The following is a 17,350-nucleotide window of genomic DNA, read 5'->3' as shown; positions in this document are numbered from 1 at the left end:
TAAGGAGAACATTTCTCAACCAGCTATTGCAAGGAATTTAGGGATTTCACCATCTACGCTCCGTAATATCATCAAAGGGTTCAGAGAATCTGGAGAAATCACTGCACGTAAGCAGCTAAGCCCGTGACCTTCCATCCCTCAGGCTGTACTGCATCAACAAGCGACATCAGTGTGTAAAGGATATCACCACATAGGCTCAGGAACACTTCAGAAACCCACTGTCAGTAACTACAGTTGGTCGCTACATCTGTAAGTGCAAGTTAAAACTCTCCTATGCAAGGCAAAAACCGTTTATCAACAACACCCAGAAACGCCGTCGGCTTCGCTGGGCCTGAGCTCATCTAAGATGGACTGATACAAAGTGGAAAAGTGTTCTGTGGTTTGACGAGTCCACATTTCAAATTGTTTTTGGAAACTGTGGACGTCGTGTCCTCCGGACCAAAGAGGAAAAGAACCATCCGGATTGTTATAGGCGCAAAGTTGAAAAGCCAGCATGTGTGATGGTATGGGGGTGTATTAGTGCCCAAGACATGGGTAACTTACACATCTGTGAAGGCACCATTAATGCTGAAAGGTACATACAGGTTTTGGAGCAACATATGTTGCCATCCAAGCAACGTTACCATGGACAATGTGGCTTCATAGTAAAAGAGTGCGGGTACTAGACTGGCCTGCCTGTAGTCCAGACCTGTCTCCCATTGAAAATGTGTGGCGCATTAAGAAGCCTAAAATACCACAAAGGAGACCCCCGGACTGTTGAACAACTTAAGCTGTACATCAAGCAAGAATGGGAAAGAATTCCACCTGAGAAGCTTCAAAAATGTGTCTCCTCAGTTCTGAAATGTTTACCGAGTGTTGTTAAAAGGAAAGGCCATGTAACACAGTGGTGAACATGCCCTTTCCCAACTACTTTGGCACGTGTTGCAGCCATGAAATTCTAAGTTAATTATTATTTGCAAAAAAAAAAATAAAGTTTATGAGTTTGAACATCAAATATCTTGTCTTTGTAGTGCATTCAACTGAATATGGCTTGAAAAGGATTTGCAAATCATTGTATTCCGTTTATATTTACATCTAACACAATTTCCCAACTCATATGGAAACGGGGTTTGTAATAGTAATAATAATAACAATGCTAAATTAGTTCATTAGAACCCCACAATTTTAAGCACGAATGTGTAATGTAGATGTAAAAATGACATGCAGACATTTGTGGGCGAGCTGTTTCGTGTTCTCTGATACTGACAGTCTCGCACTTTGGTTTACCTTCTCCTTGGAGCAGATAAGGATCCAGCAGCTCCATCATGTACTGGATGTCTGTGTCCAGCTGAGGCATGTCACACTGCGCCACCACGTAAGTCAACATGGGCAGGAAGTCATCAGCACCGTACATCCTCCCTGGAAGGAAGCAGACAGACGCCACGGAGTGTAAAGTATGTGTGGTGGGAACACGGGTCAGGGAGGGGCCACAGGCATGATTGCTCTGAAACACCAGGGTAATCCTTCTTTAAAAGTCTTCAGTCGGCATTATGTCAACATGCACGGGTTGATTTTCAAAACAAAGAACCTATACCTGAGTTGTCCTGCATGATGGTGTAGATGAGCTTGCACACACGCAGCAGCAGTGACACCTTTTTCTCAGGTGAGTACATCTTGCTCATGGTAAGGAACTTATGTCGGATTCTTTTAATAGCCACAGGGTCCGGGGGCACCGCACCGTCCACCCCCAGCTCCTGGGGCCTCTTGGTCTTAGCAAGAGCCAGGTTCTCCTTCATCTGCTGCCATTCTCCACTGTTGACCTGACGAGAACAAAGTCAATCAAAGTTTTTACTTATATAGCCCTAAATCACGAGTGTCTCAAAGGGCTGCACAAGCCACAACGATATTTTTCTGTCTTGCCTCTGGTGAGGGCGGTCGCATTTTTTCCCGCTCCCTTCTTCTCCCTGCTTGCTCTCTTTGTTTTTGTCTTGTCTACACTTTTTTTTGAAGCCTCTTTCTTTGCGCTGTCCTTCAAATCCAAACATCAGACATGGAAATGATCAGCTGGACTCTCGACTCAATTGACAAAATCTTTTCGACGAGGAAAAGAGGTTCGGGGGAGCCTGGCTGCCCTGATGGAACCATTGCTGAGAGATTCCTGGGATAAATGGAGAATCATGTGCCTGTCAGTCCTTTCCATCGAGGACGTGGAAGACATCTACCTATTTGGAACCCCACGCCTTCACCACCGCTTAATTCCCCTTCGGGTGATGGACGGCTGGCAGCGCTTCATAGCAGCAGTCGACCTCCAGGGTCCCAACTCTCCCCCCCTATGTTGCGAGTTGTCGTGAATAAATGTAACATGTTTATGTGTGCATGGCATTGAGTTTTTTTCCCACTCCAGACTAGGCCCCCTTAGGAGCCCAGTCTAGATTGTATTTTTTTACTCATCTTTTTACCTTTTTCTTATCTTTTACGGGGCGCCTCGTGGCGACCCATCAGCGTTCCTGTTCTGTAACCCTGTACACTGTTTGTTTGCCTAATCTTGAACGGGTTAGTGCTGAAAACATAGTTTCGTTGTACTTGTGTAATGACAATAAAGACATATCCTATCCTATCCATCCTCGGCTCAGATCCCACATCAGGGCAAAATATACCTGTTTTCCTTTTTGACACTAGAATGTAAACTGATAGTTACTATAGTTAGTTACTGACAGTTACACTACCAGTAAGATAAAGAGAGCTGACGACATCTGGTGTTAAAGTTCTATAGTGTCGGACTGTCTGTGAGGCCGTGAATGTGTAGAGGCCGAATCCTGATGGGTGATTACACAAGCAAACATTTCACTAAAATGCATCTTTATTCACCGCATCTGGGCAGCAGCAATACAGTATTTTATATCATAAAAACATCACGATGTGGGAGATTTTAAACTTGAATCAGAATGTTAGGAGAAAACGGTGTTTGCATATACATCAACAACAACTGGTGCAACAATGGGAAGATAGTCTCATGTCACTATTCTCCCAATGTAGAACTATTAACTATAAAATGCAGGCCATTTTTTTTGCCCCGGGAATTTAGTGCTATGATCTTCACAGCAGTGTCCATTCCTCCCAGTGCTAACACCAAAAAAGCTTTGAATGCTTTGTATGTAGTTTGCACATGGTCTACAACAATATTAAACACGCGTTTGGACATGGTCTACAACAATATTAAACACGCGTTTGGACATGGTCTACAACAATATTAAACACGCGTTTGGACATGGTCTACAACAATATTAAACACGCGTTTGGACATGGTCTACAACAATATTAAACACGCGTTTGGACATGGTCTACAACAATATTAAACACGCGTTTGGACATGGTCTACAACAATATTAAACACGCGTTTGGACATGGTCTACAACAATATTAAACACGCGTTTGGACATGGTCTACAACAATATTAAACATGCGTTTAAAGCTGCACCCCGCAGCCTCCGAAGCAGAACCTCCAGGTTCTGTGACAGCTTCTTCCCTCAGGCCGTAAGACTCTTGAACGCATCATAATAATCCCCTCAATTCACCCCAAAAAATTAATTAACTGGCTGAAATATAAAGACAATATAACATACATCCACAAACGTGGATGCATATGCAAAAGTGCAATATATTTATCTGTACAGTAATCTATTTATTTATACCTGCACCTTATTGCTTTTTTTATCCTGCACTACCATGAGCTAATGCAATGAAATTTCGTTCTTATCTGTACTGTAAAGTTCAAATTTGAATGACAATAAAAAGGAAGTCGAAGTCTAGTTTAATTTGGTACATCTTTGTCTGTTTGCATGTGGATTTTCTCCGGTGGATTTCTAATCTCAAAAACATGGATGTTCGACTAATTGAAGTCTAAATGGTTGTGAATTCAGTGTAAATGTGAGTGACATTGTTGTTAAAATAACTACACATCAGGATTTTTCTTTCCTTGTTATTCAAAATGCATTTCGGCAGACCGACATCCTGAAACAAATATGTTTATGAAGTACAAAGCCTTTTCAGTTTCACTCCCATCACTATCTGCCCTTCACATTATACTTGATGACACTGTAAGATGATACTTTTAATCTCTCACCTGGAAGTCATGTAAAGCCACGTCAATGACGCTCTTCAGTGGCTTCAACACACACTTGTGCATGGACTTTTCCAGCACTTGATCTGTTGAATAGAGAGCAACACACACACACAAACATTATTTTTTTGTTTTAATGGGGAAATATTGTGTTTTTGCGGCAACTGTGCAGCTAATGGCTGAATTGCGGTCCTAATGCTGAAAGGCACGGTCTGTGCTGTTTATGAATAAGGTACTTGTGTTAGGACGGACAGAGAACAGTAAGACACAATAGCACTCGTGTGACATGTTGGATATTTGGCAAGCAACAAATTAATTAGACCCAATATGAGTAGGTGGGAGGTCTAGCTGGAGACATTGTCTCGGCCCGACTTGAACATCTTATTTCAACTGAATGGTCCTAGTAATACACAATCTTTGATTCATCTACTGCAGTACTTCTAAATGGCCCAATATCATTGACATTATAATGACATTTTGCATATATTTCATGCGTTCCCAGTGAAATATTTAACCTTCCGTCGGGACAGTGAATGTTTGTACGTTTGATCAAGCGAAATTACTCAGAGAACAATGGGAGATATGAAAAAAACACAAAGCTATTTATCATTAACTGTCTGGAAAGGGACTTATGCTTTCTTTAAGTTGAAGTGGCCTACTCGGTGGCCTAGTGGTTAGAGTGTTCGCCCTGAGATCAGTAGGTTGTGAGTTCAAACCGAGTCATACCAAAGACGATACAAATGGGACCCATTACCTCCCTGCTTGGCACTCAGCATCAATGGTTGGAATTGGGGGTTAAATCACCAAAAATGATTCCCGGGCGTGGCCACCGCTGCTGCCCACTGCTCTCCTCACCTCCCAGGGGGTGATCAAAGGTGATGGGTCAAATGCAGAGAATAATTTCGCCACACCTCGTGTGTGTGTGTGTGACAATCATTGGTTTAACTTAACTTAAGTGGCGGGGTAATTGTGGTCGCAATAATTCATTAAATTGGGGTTTCTTAACCATAGGGCTGGGGCCCATTGTTGGGCCGTGAGGGCCTACTAGAGGTCCGCCCAAAAAATATATGTTCTCATAGGAGTACTCAGTTGTAATACACTTTTCCACCACGTGCGGCAGTAATGACAATCTCAAACAAACGGAAAAAGTCTGGAGCTAAAGTCACAGAAGATTCTCAAGCGCAAAAAATATGATTAATGTGGTGAAGCTCTATTTTCATTTGCACTTTAAATTGATTATTAATTTAGTTGGAATGTATTTATTTTAGAATTACATAATTGCATGTAAAGGTCCCTTACTTTGTAGTATATTTGATTATTACTGATTATTACTTACTTATTTTGTTTGATTATTATTACTTAAATTGGGGTTTCTTAACCATAGGGCTGGGGCCCATTGTTGGGCCGTGAGGGCCAACTAGAGCTCCGCCAAAAAAATATCAGTTCTCAGCTGTGGCCCGTATGGGCCATAGGAGTACTCAGTTGTAATACACTTTTCCACCATGTGTGGCAGTAATGACAATCTCAAACAAACAGAAAAAGTCTGGAGCTAAAGTCACAGAGAAGATTCTCAAGCGCAAAAAATATGATTCATGTGGTGAAGCAGTATTTTCATTGAAATTTATTATTAGTTTAGTTGGAATGTTTTTGTTTTAGAATTGCATAATTGCATGTAAAGGTCCCTCATTTTGTAGTATATTTGATTATTACTTATTATTACTTACTTATTTTGTTTGATTATTGTTACTTACTTATTTTGTTTGTTTTCATGTGTTTCCAGTGAAATATTTAACCTTCCATCGGGACAGTGAATGTTAGTACGTTTGATCACGTGAAATTACTCAAGAGAACAATGGTAGATATGGAAAAACACAAACCTATTTATCATTAACTGCCTGGAAGGGACTTATGCTGTCTTTAAGTTGAAGTGACGGGGTAATTGTGGTCGCAATTATTCATTAAATTGGGGTTACTTAACCATAGGGCTGGGGCCCATTGTTGGGCCGTGAGGGCCTACTAGAGGTCCGCCAAAAAATATCTGTTCTCAGCTGTGGCCCGTATGGGCCATAGGAGTACTCAGTTGTAATACACTTTTCCACCATGTGTGGCAGTAATGACAATCTCAAACAAACAGAAAAAGTCTGGAGCTAAAGTCACAGAGAAGACTCTCAAGCGCAAAAAATATGATTCATGTGGTGAAGCTCTATTTTCATTTGCACTTTAATTTTATTATTAGTTTAGTTGGAATGTATTTATTTTAGAATTGCATAATTGCATGTAAAGGTCCCTCATTTTGTAGTATATTTGATTATTACTTATTATTACTTACTTATTTTGTTTGATTATTATCACTTACTTATTTTGTTTGTTTTCATGTGTTTCCAGTGAAATATTTAACCTTCCATCGGGACAGTGAATGTTTGTACGTTTGATCAAGCGAAATTACTCAAGAGAACAATGGTAGATATGAAAAAACACAAACCTATTTATCATTAACTGCCTGGAAGGGACTTATGCTGTTTTTAAGTTGAAGTGGCGAGGTAATTGTGGTCACAATAATTCATTAAATTGGGGTTTCTTAACCATAGGACTGGGGCCCATTGTTGGGCCGTGAGGGCCTACTAGAGGTCCGCCAAAAAAATATCAGTTCTCAGCTGTGGCCCATATGGGCCATAGGAGTACTCAGTTGTAATACACTTTTCCACCATGTGTGGCAGTAATGACAATCTCAAACAAACAGAAAAAGTCTGGAGCTAAAGTCACAGAGAAGATTCTCAAGCGCAAAAAATATGATTAATGTAGTGAAGCAGTATTTTCATTTAATTTTATTATTAGTTTAGTTGGAATGTTTTTGTTTTATAATTGCATGTAAAGGTCCCTCATTTTGTAATATATTTGATTATTACTTACTTATTTTGTTTGATTATTATTACTTACTTATTTTCTTTGTTTTCATATGTTTCCAGTGAAATATTTAACCTTCCATCGGGACAGTGAATGTTTGTACGTTTGATCAAGTGAAATTACTCAAGAGAACAATGGTAGATATGGAAAAACACAAACCTATTTATCATTAACTGCCTGGAAGGGACTTATGCTGTCTTTAAGTTGAAGTGACGGGGTAATTGTGGTCACAATAATTCATTAAATTGGGGTTTCTTAACCATAGGGCTGGGGCCCATTGTTGGGCCGTGAGGGCCTACTAGAGGTCCGCCCAAAAAATATATGTTCTCATAGGAGTACTCAGTTGTAATACACTTTTCCACCACGTGCGGCAGTAATGACAATCTCAAACAAACAGAAAAAGTCTGGAGCTAAAGTCACAGAGAAGATTCTCAAGCGCAAAAAATATGATTAATGTGGTGAAGCTCTATTTTCATGTGCACTTTAAATTGATTATTAATTTAGTTGGAATGTATTTATTTTAGAATTGCATAATTGCATGTAAAGGTCCCTCATTTTGTAGTATATTTGATTATTACTTATTATTACTTACTTATTTTGTTTGATTATTATTACTTACTTATTTTGTTTGTTTTCATGTTTCCAGTGAAATATTTAACCTTCCATCGGGACAGTGAATGTTTGTACGTTTGATCAAGCGAAATTACTCAAGAGAACAATGGTAGATATGAAAAAACACAAACCTATTTATCATTAACTGCCTGGAAGGGACTTATGCTGTCTTTAAGTTGAAGTGACGGGGTAATTGTGGTCGCAACAATTCATTAAATTGGGGTTTCCTAACCATAGGGCTGGGGCCCATTTTTGGGCCGTGAGGGCCTACTAGAGGTCCGCCAAAAAATATCAGTTCTCAGCTGTGGCCCGTATGGGCCATAGGAGTACTCAGTTGTAATACACTTTTCCACCATGTGTGGCAGTAATGACAATCTCAAACAAACAGAAAAAGTCTGGAGCTAAAGTCACAGAGAAGATTCTCAAGCGCAAAAAATATGATTAATGCGGTGAAGCAGTATTTTCATTTAATTTTATTATTAGTTTAGTTGGAATGTTTTTGTTTTAGAATTGCATAATTGCATGTAAAGGTCCCTCATTTTGTAGTATATTTGATTATTACTTATTATTACTTACTTATTTTGTTTGATTATTATTACTTACTTATTTTGTTTGTTTTCATGTGTTTCCAGTGAAATATTTAACCTTCCATCGGGACAGTGAATGTTTGTACGTTTGATCAAGCGAAATTACTCAAGAGAACAATGGTAGATATGAAAAAACACAAACCTATTTATCATTAACTGCCTGGAAGGGACTTATGCTGTTTTTAAGTTGAAGTGGCGAGGTAATTGTGGTCACAATAATTCATTAAATTGGGGTTTCTTAACCATAGGACTGGGGCCCATTGTTGGGCCGTGAGGGCCTACTAGAGGTCCGCCAAAAAAATATCAGTTCTCAGCTGTGGCCCGTATGGGCCATAGGAGTACTCAGTTGTAATACACTTTTCCACCATGTGTGGCAGTAATGACAATCTCAAACAGAAAAAGTCTGGAGCTAAAGTCACAGAGAAGATTCTCAAGCGCAAAAAATATGATTAATGTGGTGAAGCAGTATTTTCATTTAATTTTATTATTAGTTTAGTTGGAATGTTTTTGTTTTAGAATTGCATAATTGCATGTAAAGGTCCCTCATTTTGTAGTATATTTGATTATTACTTATTATTACTTACTTATTTTGTTTGATTATTATTACTTACTTATTTTGTTTGTTTTCATGTGTTTCCAGTGAAATATTTAACCTTCCATCGGGACAGTGAATGTTTGTACGTTTGATCACGCGAAATTACTCAAGAGAACAATGGTAGATATGGAAAAACACAAACCTATTTATCATTAACTGCCTGGAAGGGACTTATGCTGTTTTTAAGTTGAAGTGGCGAGGTAATTGTGGTCGCAATAATTCATTAAATTGGGGTTTCTTAACCATAGGGCTGGGGCCCATTGTTGGGCCGCCAAAAAAATATCTGTTCTCAGCTGTGGCCTGTATGTACTCAGTTGTAATACACTTTTCCACCACGTGCGGCAGTAATGACAATCTCAAACAAACAGAAAAAGTCTGGAGCTAAAGTCACAGAGAAGATTCTCAAGCGCAAAAAATATGATTAATGCGGTGAAGCTCTATTTTCATTTGCACTTTAATTTGATTATTCATTTAGTTGGAATGTATTTATTTTAGAATTGCGTATTTGCATGTAAAGGTCCCTCATTTTGCAGTATATGTCGTGAGTTCAAACCCCGGTCGAGTCATACCAAAGACTATAAAAAATGGGACCAATTACCTCCCTGCTTGGCACTCAGCATCAAGGGTTGGAATTAGGGCTTAAATCACCAAAAATGATTCCCGGGCGTGGCCACCGCTGCTGCCCACTGCTCCCCCTCACCTCCCAGGGGGTGATCAAGGTTGATGGGTCAAATGCAGAGAATAATTTCGCCACACCTCGTGTGTGTGTGTGACAATCATTGGTACTTTAACTTTAACTTATTTGATTATTACTTACCGTAATTTCCGGACTATAAGCCGCTACTTTTTCCCCTCGTTCTGGTCCCTGCGGCTTATACAAGGGTGCGGCTTATTTACGGCCTGTTCTTCTCCGACACCGACGAAGAGGATTTCGGTGGTTTTAGTACGCAGGAGGAAGACGATGACACAATGATTAAAGACTGACTTTTCATATACCGGTAGGCTGGTTATTTTGATAACGTACAGGCGAGCACTTTGTATTACTTTGCACCGTTGTATTATTTGTACTCTGCACGAATGCTGTTCGCCATGTCAAAGATGTGAAAGTTTGATTGAATGATTGAAAGATTTATTGTTAATAAATGGGACGCTTTGCGTTCCCAAACAGTCATCTCTGTCCCGACAATCCCATCCGTGGTAGCAGGAACCCCTATATACTACGGTAATTACACATCAAAACCCTGCGGCTTATAGTCGGGTGCGGCTTATATATGGAGCAATCTGTATTTTCCCCTAAATTTAGCTGGTGCGGCTTATAGTCAGGTGCGGCTTATAGTCCGGAAATCACGGTATTTTGTAATTAGCCTGACCTAAGCCTTGATAAAAAAATATTTGTGATTACCACATGCTTGCATATCATTTGACAAGGTTTATCCTGTTAAACTGTTAAGTAGATTGGATATAATTATTGAATACAATTAAAATCAAGAGTAAGATTACTACCGTATTTTTCGGACTATAAGTCGCAGTTTTTTGCATAGTTTGGCCGGGGGTGCGACTTATACTCAGGAGCGACTTATGTGTGAAATTATTAACACATTACCGTAAAATATCCAATAATATTATTTATCTCATTCACGTAAGAGACTAGACGTATAAGATTTCATGGGATTTAGCGATTAGGAGTGACAGATTGTTTGGTAAACGTATAGCATGTTCTATATGTTATAGTTATTTGAATGACTCTTACCATAATATGTTACGTTAACATACCAGGCACGTTCTCAGTTGGTTATTTATGCCTCATATAACGTACACTTATTCAGCCTGTTGTTCACTATTCTTTATTTATTTTAAATTGCCTTTCAAATGTCTATTCTTGGTGTTGGCTTTTATCAAATAAACTTCCCCCAAAAATGCGACTTATACTCCAGTGCGACTTATTTATGTTTTTTTTCCTTCTTTATTATGCATTTTCGGCAGGTGCGCCTTATACTCCGGTGCGACTTGTACTCCGAAAAATACGGTAATTCAGTGTTAATATTTGAGTGGGCCTCGGATCTTCTCTAGTGGAAACGTTTGGCCCCGAGGTTTAAAATGTTAAGAACCCCTGCATTAAATTAAGCTCAGACAGAAACACTACCAGAGAACTCGCTGCAAAACACTCATCACAATGAAAATGGTGCCTTAGGGGAATTTGTATGTCTAAGTAATATGCAACCATAAGTATTTGATACTTATTTATATTGACATACAGTATGTCGTGTTTTACACTGCAATATAGTTCAATTAAGGACACTTATTACGAATGTCTAGCTTGTGGACTAGTATGTGCTTTGCTGCTAGCTAGCTCCTAGTTAACTATAGCCTACTTGACTTGACTAAAATACAAGAAAGGACCAAGCTTGTGTGCATATTGAAAGACATTTAGATGTTAACTGGCTCCAGCTTTGCACAAGTAAACACGCTGCAGCAGGTCTGCGTGTATCAGAGATTTTAGATGCAGCTTGTTTTTGTTTGCTTATATCAGACCGATATCAGATATCAATATTAGAACGGGACACCACCAGGATAAACAAAGCCCAGTGTTTCCCACACATTCATTTATTTGTGGCGGCCCGCCACGAAAGAATTACGTCCGCCACAAATAAAAAAAATAAATAAAAAAATGTGTTTTGTTTTGTCCTGTCCAGCTTCTCAGGCAAATCATATAGTTGATGTAGATACCCATATAGGCTGTTCAGATTTACTTTACAAAAGAGAAGTGTAGGATACTTCTCTTGTTGCCTTATTTGTGTTTGACCACTACTGTTTTCTGTTTATTTGTTACTGACTTTGGCAGGACACCTCTGCCTCTGTTTCACTTTATGTTGCTGGTAAATAATATGGTTGTAGTAGTAGGCTAAAGTTAAATTATTCAGTATGCACTAAATAAAAGGGGCAGAGCTTTAAGAGACATTTTAGCTTTTATATTTTATAAGATATATTTTTTGTAAGAACCACAATTAATAAATGTATTTCAGTGAATAACTTATTGTTCAAATCTGTATATAAATATGTACATAAAGTGTTGTAATTATATTGTAAAATAGATGGATGGACGTTTAAAACAAAACTGTTATTATTAATTAGTAAGTATACATTTTTTGAGCCTTTTTAGAGAAAATCATATCATTGTAGTAAATTATGCAAATTACTCGGTCATGGTGACCACGCCCATAGTCACGCCCCCACCGCCACAGGTATTTTGGCAGTTTATGGGAAACACTGAAGCCTTTCTATTATTATTGATAATGACCTAATGTGGAGTGAACATACATATTTACTAAGGGTGTAACGGTACGTGTATTTGTATTGAACCGTTTCGGTACGGGGGTTTCGGTTCGGAACGGAGGTGTACCGAACGAGTTTCCACATGGACATATTAAGTAGCGTACCGCACGTTGTGTAAACAATGCACACCGAGGCACAACACACGGCATGCTAGCAGCGACCGGGCTACGACAACTAAGCGAAAGCGGTTTGCCGTCATTGTTCAGCAGTGGTAGGGTATGCTTCTGGCAACACGTCAAACATGCCAACCCATTTGAAGCGTCACCAACCCCCAGTGAACATCACTTCAACGACGAGAAAGACGAGCGTTGTGCAAACTCAGCTCCCCACAGCATTCAAGCAGCCTTTCCTCGGCGAGTCAGGCAGGGCTAAAGCAATCACAAATGCTGTTGGTGTTTTTATAGCAGCAGATTTAAGACCATATTGCATTAAAAACTAGATTTTGAGTCACTTCTTCTTTTTACAGACAATGTGGATAAACTGATTTTTCTGGCAAAAAAACATGAAGACTGAGTGAAAGTCACCAGGGTTAAAGGCTGGGGGGGGGGGGGAAGAAAAGTTAATCTAAGGGTGAGTTGATTTGAAACTGTTTAATGTTGCACTTTTTATATGTAGAAAAAAAGTTTTGTCATTTTATTTAATCTGAGCAACAACTTGAGGCAGTTTAATGTTGATTAACGTGGACCCCGACTTAAACAAGTTGAAAAACTTATTTTGGGTGTTACCATTTAGTGGTGAATTGTACGGAATATGTACTGTGCTGTGCAATCTACTAATAAAAGTCTCAATCAAGCAATCAAAAAAAGCACTTTATATGTACAAACCCCGTTTCCATATGAGTTGGGAAATTGTGTTAGATGTAAATATAAACGGAATACAATTATTTGCAAATCATTTTCAACCCATATTCAGTTGAATATGCTACAAAGACAACATATTTGATGTTCAAACTGATAAACCATCAACAAGCGACATCAGTGTGTAAAGGATATCACCACATGGGCTCAGGAACACTTCAGAAACCCACTGTCAGTAACTACAGTTGGTCGCTACATATGTAAGTGCAAGTTAAAACTCTCCTATGCAAGGCGAAAACCGTTTATCAACAACACCCAGAAACGCCGTCGGCTTCGCTGGGCCTGAGCTCATCTAAGATGGACTGATAGAAAGTGGAAAAGTGTTCTGTGGTCTGACGAGTCCACATTTCAAATTGTTTTTGGAAACGGTGGACGTCGTGTCCTCCGGACCAAAGAGGAAAAGAACCATCCGGATTGTTATAGGCGCAAAGTTGAAAAGCCAGCATCTGTGATGGTATGGGGGTGTATTAGTGCCCAAGACATGGGTAACTTACACATCTGTGGTGATATCCTTTACACACTGATGTCGCTTGTTGATGCAGTACGGCCTGAGGGATGGAAGGTCACGGGCTTAGCTGCTTACGTGCAGTGATTTCTCCAGATTCTCTGAACCCTTTGATGATATTACGGACCGTAGATGGTGAAATCCCTAAATTCCTTGCAATAGCTGGTTGAGGAAGATTTTTCTTAAACTGTTCAAAAATCTGCTGACAAAGTGGTGACCCTCGCCCCATCATTGTTTGTGAATGACTGAGCATTTCATGGAATCTACTTTTATACCCAATCATGGCACCCACCTGTTCCCAATTTGCCTGTTCACCTGTGGGATGTTCCAAATAAGTGTTTGATGAGCATTCCTCAACTTTATCAGTATTTATTGCCACCTTTCCCAACTTCTTTGTCACGTGTTGCTGGCATCAAATTCTAAAGTTAATGATTATTTGCAACAAAAAAAAAAAGTTTATCAGTTTGAACATCGAATATGTTGTCTTTGTAGCATATTCAACTGAATATGGGTTGAAAATGATTTGCAAATCATTGTATTCCGTTTATATTTACATCTAACACAATTTCCCAACTCATATGGAAACGGGGTTTGTAGAAAGGTTTTGTTAAGAAACCATTCTGAGCCTTATCTTATTTAGTTTTTATTTTAGGTGCAACCCATCGCCACTACTGACGGACAGATGCCTATATGAAATGCTTAGCATTCATGACTGCCTGCTGTTGCACTGATCAGCCTAGTGGTGGCTCACATCCATCACACACTATTTTAAAGCAATGTTAAAAAGGATAAAGCCATTGTTTACAAATTTGGTAAATAAAAAACCAAAACATTTATATTTTCTTGTTTTCTTACTGTACCGAAAATGAACCGAACCGTGACCTCTAAACCGAGGTACGTACCGAACCGAAATTTTTGCGTACCGTTACACCCTTACCGATATCAGATATCAACATTAGAACGGGACACCACCAAGATAAACAAAGCCTTTCTATTATTATTGACAATGACCTAATGTGGAGTGAACATACATATTTACATGCAATCCTCTCAATGTTCCGAGGACTCCTCAAAGATGGACACTTTTGACCTTCCTTTTTTTCAAAAAGCACCTGGGTCGAACTTTTGAGATCGGCCTCAGTCCACAAAGACATTTCAACATCTCACCCAAGTTAATTGGGCATACATGCACGCACACGCCCCTCCCCAAATCAACAAATCCACCACTGCTTAATTCCTCCGGGGTTGTGGGGGCTGAGTAGCGCTTATAGCGGCAGCCTGGGCCCCAGGGTCCCAACTCCCCCTACCTCTGTTGCGAGTTGTTGTGATTACATGTACCATGTTTATGTGTGCCATGCTATGTGAGGTTTTTTCCTCGGACTCCGTCTGGACCACTCCTGGTATTTTTTTTACTCTTCCCCCTTTCCCAATGTCACCTTTTTCCCACCTTTTTAAGGAGCGCTGTAAGTGGCTGATCCGTTGGCGGTCCCATCTTGTCCCCCTGTAACGTATGTCTGCTCTTAGCGGGATTGTGCCGAAAATGTAATTTCAGTTCTTATGTGTCTTGTACATGTTAAGAATGGACAAAATAAAGCTGCTGTCTGTCTGTCTTAATGTTATTATTTTCCGGGGACGTAATAAGCAACATTTTAATTAAATGTCTGCCCTACAAAATGATCCTCTGATCTTAGCAATGTGCTGAGAGCCTACGACTGGAGGCTAAGAATAGAAGAAGTCATTGGACACAGTACACTGGCATGGCTGTAACTAAACACCGACTTTAAAGCACATCAATATGGAACACTCCAAGTAGTTGCGTTCCTACGATAATGGCAGGTCTGGAAAGCCTTGATTGAAGCAAGGATAAAAAGTTTGACTTCCTAAATTATAGTGACACGACACCATAGAGAGAATGAATACTGAGTGATTCAGTGTTCACAAAGCATGATGCATTCACACCCACTCTATACAACCACAAAGGCTTCTTTTTACTAAGGCATTTAAAAAAAAGGAATTTCTTACCGATCAGATCTTCCGGAATGAGGGACTCTATAGGAGGGTCCAGCTCGGAGCTTTGGCACAGGTACGCCTTCATTTGCGTCATAAACTGCCGGAGCGTCTGCAAGAAATCGATGCCCGACGTATGACAGCCGCGGTTCTCCTGAACAAAGCTGATGTAGTCCTGGACCAGGGAGCCGAAGTACGAACGTTTATCTCTGGATAGCTCCGCTATTTTTTTCACCGCCCGTCTCTCTGGAGTCATCAGGGATGTAAGCATACCGCTCACCTTGCGGAAGCGTCCCTTAAGGGCGCGAGGCACAATAAATGATCCCCCACTCAGGCTCACGCCCACCCTGCGCCTCCGAGATTTGAAGGAAGGACGGAGACGCATTTCTAAGTCTGCCTCCAGGCCCACCCCATAGTCCTCTTCTACTTCCTCTTCCCCGTCGTCATCGTCATCATCGTCCTCCTCCTCCTCCTCACTACTGTCCTCTACCATATATCCAGGTGACTGTGAATACTCCAAAGAGTCCGAGGACGACGTGGACATGCTCATGTCGCTAAGCCGTTGAAGTCCTCTCTCGTTCCGGATGGCTGGACTCCCTCCGTTTTTCTCCGGTGGAACATCGTCAGGGATGGACGGCGGTAGCTTGGCTTGAGACAAGGCCTTAGCAATGGTCTCATCATCGAGGGCAATGTGGCAGCGGCGTGCTTCCAGATCGGGCTTAGTAGGTCTTGGAGGGGGTGGGTCGGCAGGCACGGGGATTGGTGAGCCGGCACTTTTGAAAGGGCTGCTGTGTTTTCCGCCCATTGTCGGTCTCGGGGGCGCCGGACGCCTGGTTCGGACCTGCTGCTGCTGCTGCCTCGGAGCCACAGGGACGGCCACTGGCATACTTTTGGGTCTGGTGATAGGCGCTGGATGTCCGGGCGGAGGTGGAGCGGGTCGCCGGCGTGGCATTAAGCGAGGCGGAGGGGGTCGGGGAGGAGGGCGGGAATTACGGTTCACCTTGCTCTCGTTCACTTGACCGCCGCTCGTCGGTTTCACGGACTCTGTTCCCGCATCCTCGGAGTCGCACTTAGTAGCAGGAGGAACTAGGTTCTCTTCACAGTGGTGGCGCTGTCGAGTCTGGAGAAAGAGTGGGTTGACAAAGCAGAGAAGACCACTGGAATGCCTTCTCTCATGGGGGCGCAACGTTGGTGGTGCGCTTTCGCAGTGGCTCGGCTGCGACTCCTTGTCCTCGCCGGCCCTGCTTGTCCTCTGCGGGCTGAGGGTTCGACTCAGAGGGCGACAGAGAGGGTGTGAGGTCTGCGGCTGGCTGCACAGAGCCGAGTCCCAAAAGCCTGTAAATCAGAGACAGTGACACTCAGACACAAACACTGACTGGCACACAGCAGAAGTCACCAACGAGTGAATATACTCCTAAACAGTTAGAAAAGCTAGCACACAGCATATTTTTTCCCCACCAGTTCGAATGAAGTTTTCTGACCGTTTTCTCCTGTTTGAATTTCAGCTTGCTCCTTCCTTTTTTTCCGGTAGCTGTGACACATACAGTCCTGTGTATCCTTTGCTCTGATCTAGCGGGTGTGCGTCACACAGCCACAGAGAGGGAGTGGCCAGTGGTATTCACAGAGTGAGCGAGCACTCCACAAACAACACCGCGCACGCATTTCCAGTTCCTCCATTCCCCCCCTTTGACTTTTGTCCACCACTGTCAAATGTTTACACTAACCTGCAGTACATTGTCCTGTAGTTTCTGGTCTGCTGATTGTTTTCACTGATTAATTCATGACATGATCTCAAATATCCTCCAAACATCCAGCATATTCTGCAGTGGACATTTATTTTTGGTCCATTTC

At 41.1% G+C, this 17,350-nt stretch overlaps 1 protein-coding gene and 1 long non-coding RNA gene across 3 annotated transcripts in view; one reads left to right on the top strand and one right to left on the bottom strand.

The window, feature by feature from the left end:
* Positions 1–2,493, top strand: part of LOC133634157 (uncharacterized) — a 46,392-nt gene extending 43,899 nt beyond the window's left edge. Inside the window, exon 3 of the long non-coding RNA XR_009821890.1 lies at positions 1,283–2,493. This is a non-coding gene — a long non-coding RNA (uncharacterized LOC133634157). The remainder of the gene's footprint in view (positions 1–1,282) is intronic.
* The window catches only part of LOC133634144 (ras and Rab interactor 2-like), a 59,449-nt gene that overhangs the window by 21,264 nt on the left and 20,835 nt on the right, over positions 1–17,350 (bottom strand). For both annotated transcript variants that reach the window (XM_062027192.1, XM_062027191.1), the window contains exons 7-10: positions 15,515–16,834; positions 4,103–4,185; positions 1,574–1,799; positions 1,267–1,398 (exon numbers count right to left, since the gene is read on the bottom strand). In XM_062027192.1, the coding sequence (XP_061883176.1) occupies positions 1,267–1,398; positions 1,574–1,799; positions 4,103–4,185; positions 15,515–16,834 (1,761 nt within the window). The remainder of the gene's footprint in view (positions 1–1,266; positions 1,399–1,573; positions 1,800–4,102; positions 4,186–15,514; positions 16,835–17,350) is intronic.

The sequence above is a fragment of the Entelurus aequoreus genome, linkage group LG18 (assembly GCF_033978785.1).
Source record: "Entelurus aequoreus isolate RoL-2023_Sb linkage group LG18, RoL_Eaeq_v1.1, whole genome shotgun sequence".
Lineage (NCBI taxonomy): Eukaryota > Metazoa > Chordata > Actinopteri > Syngnathiformes > Syngnathidae > Entelurus > Entelurus aequoreus.
This window is presented reverse-complemented; position numbering and strand designations above follow the sequence as displayed.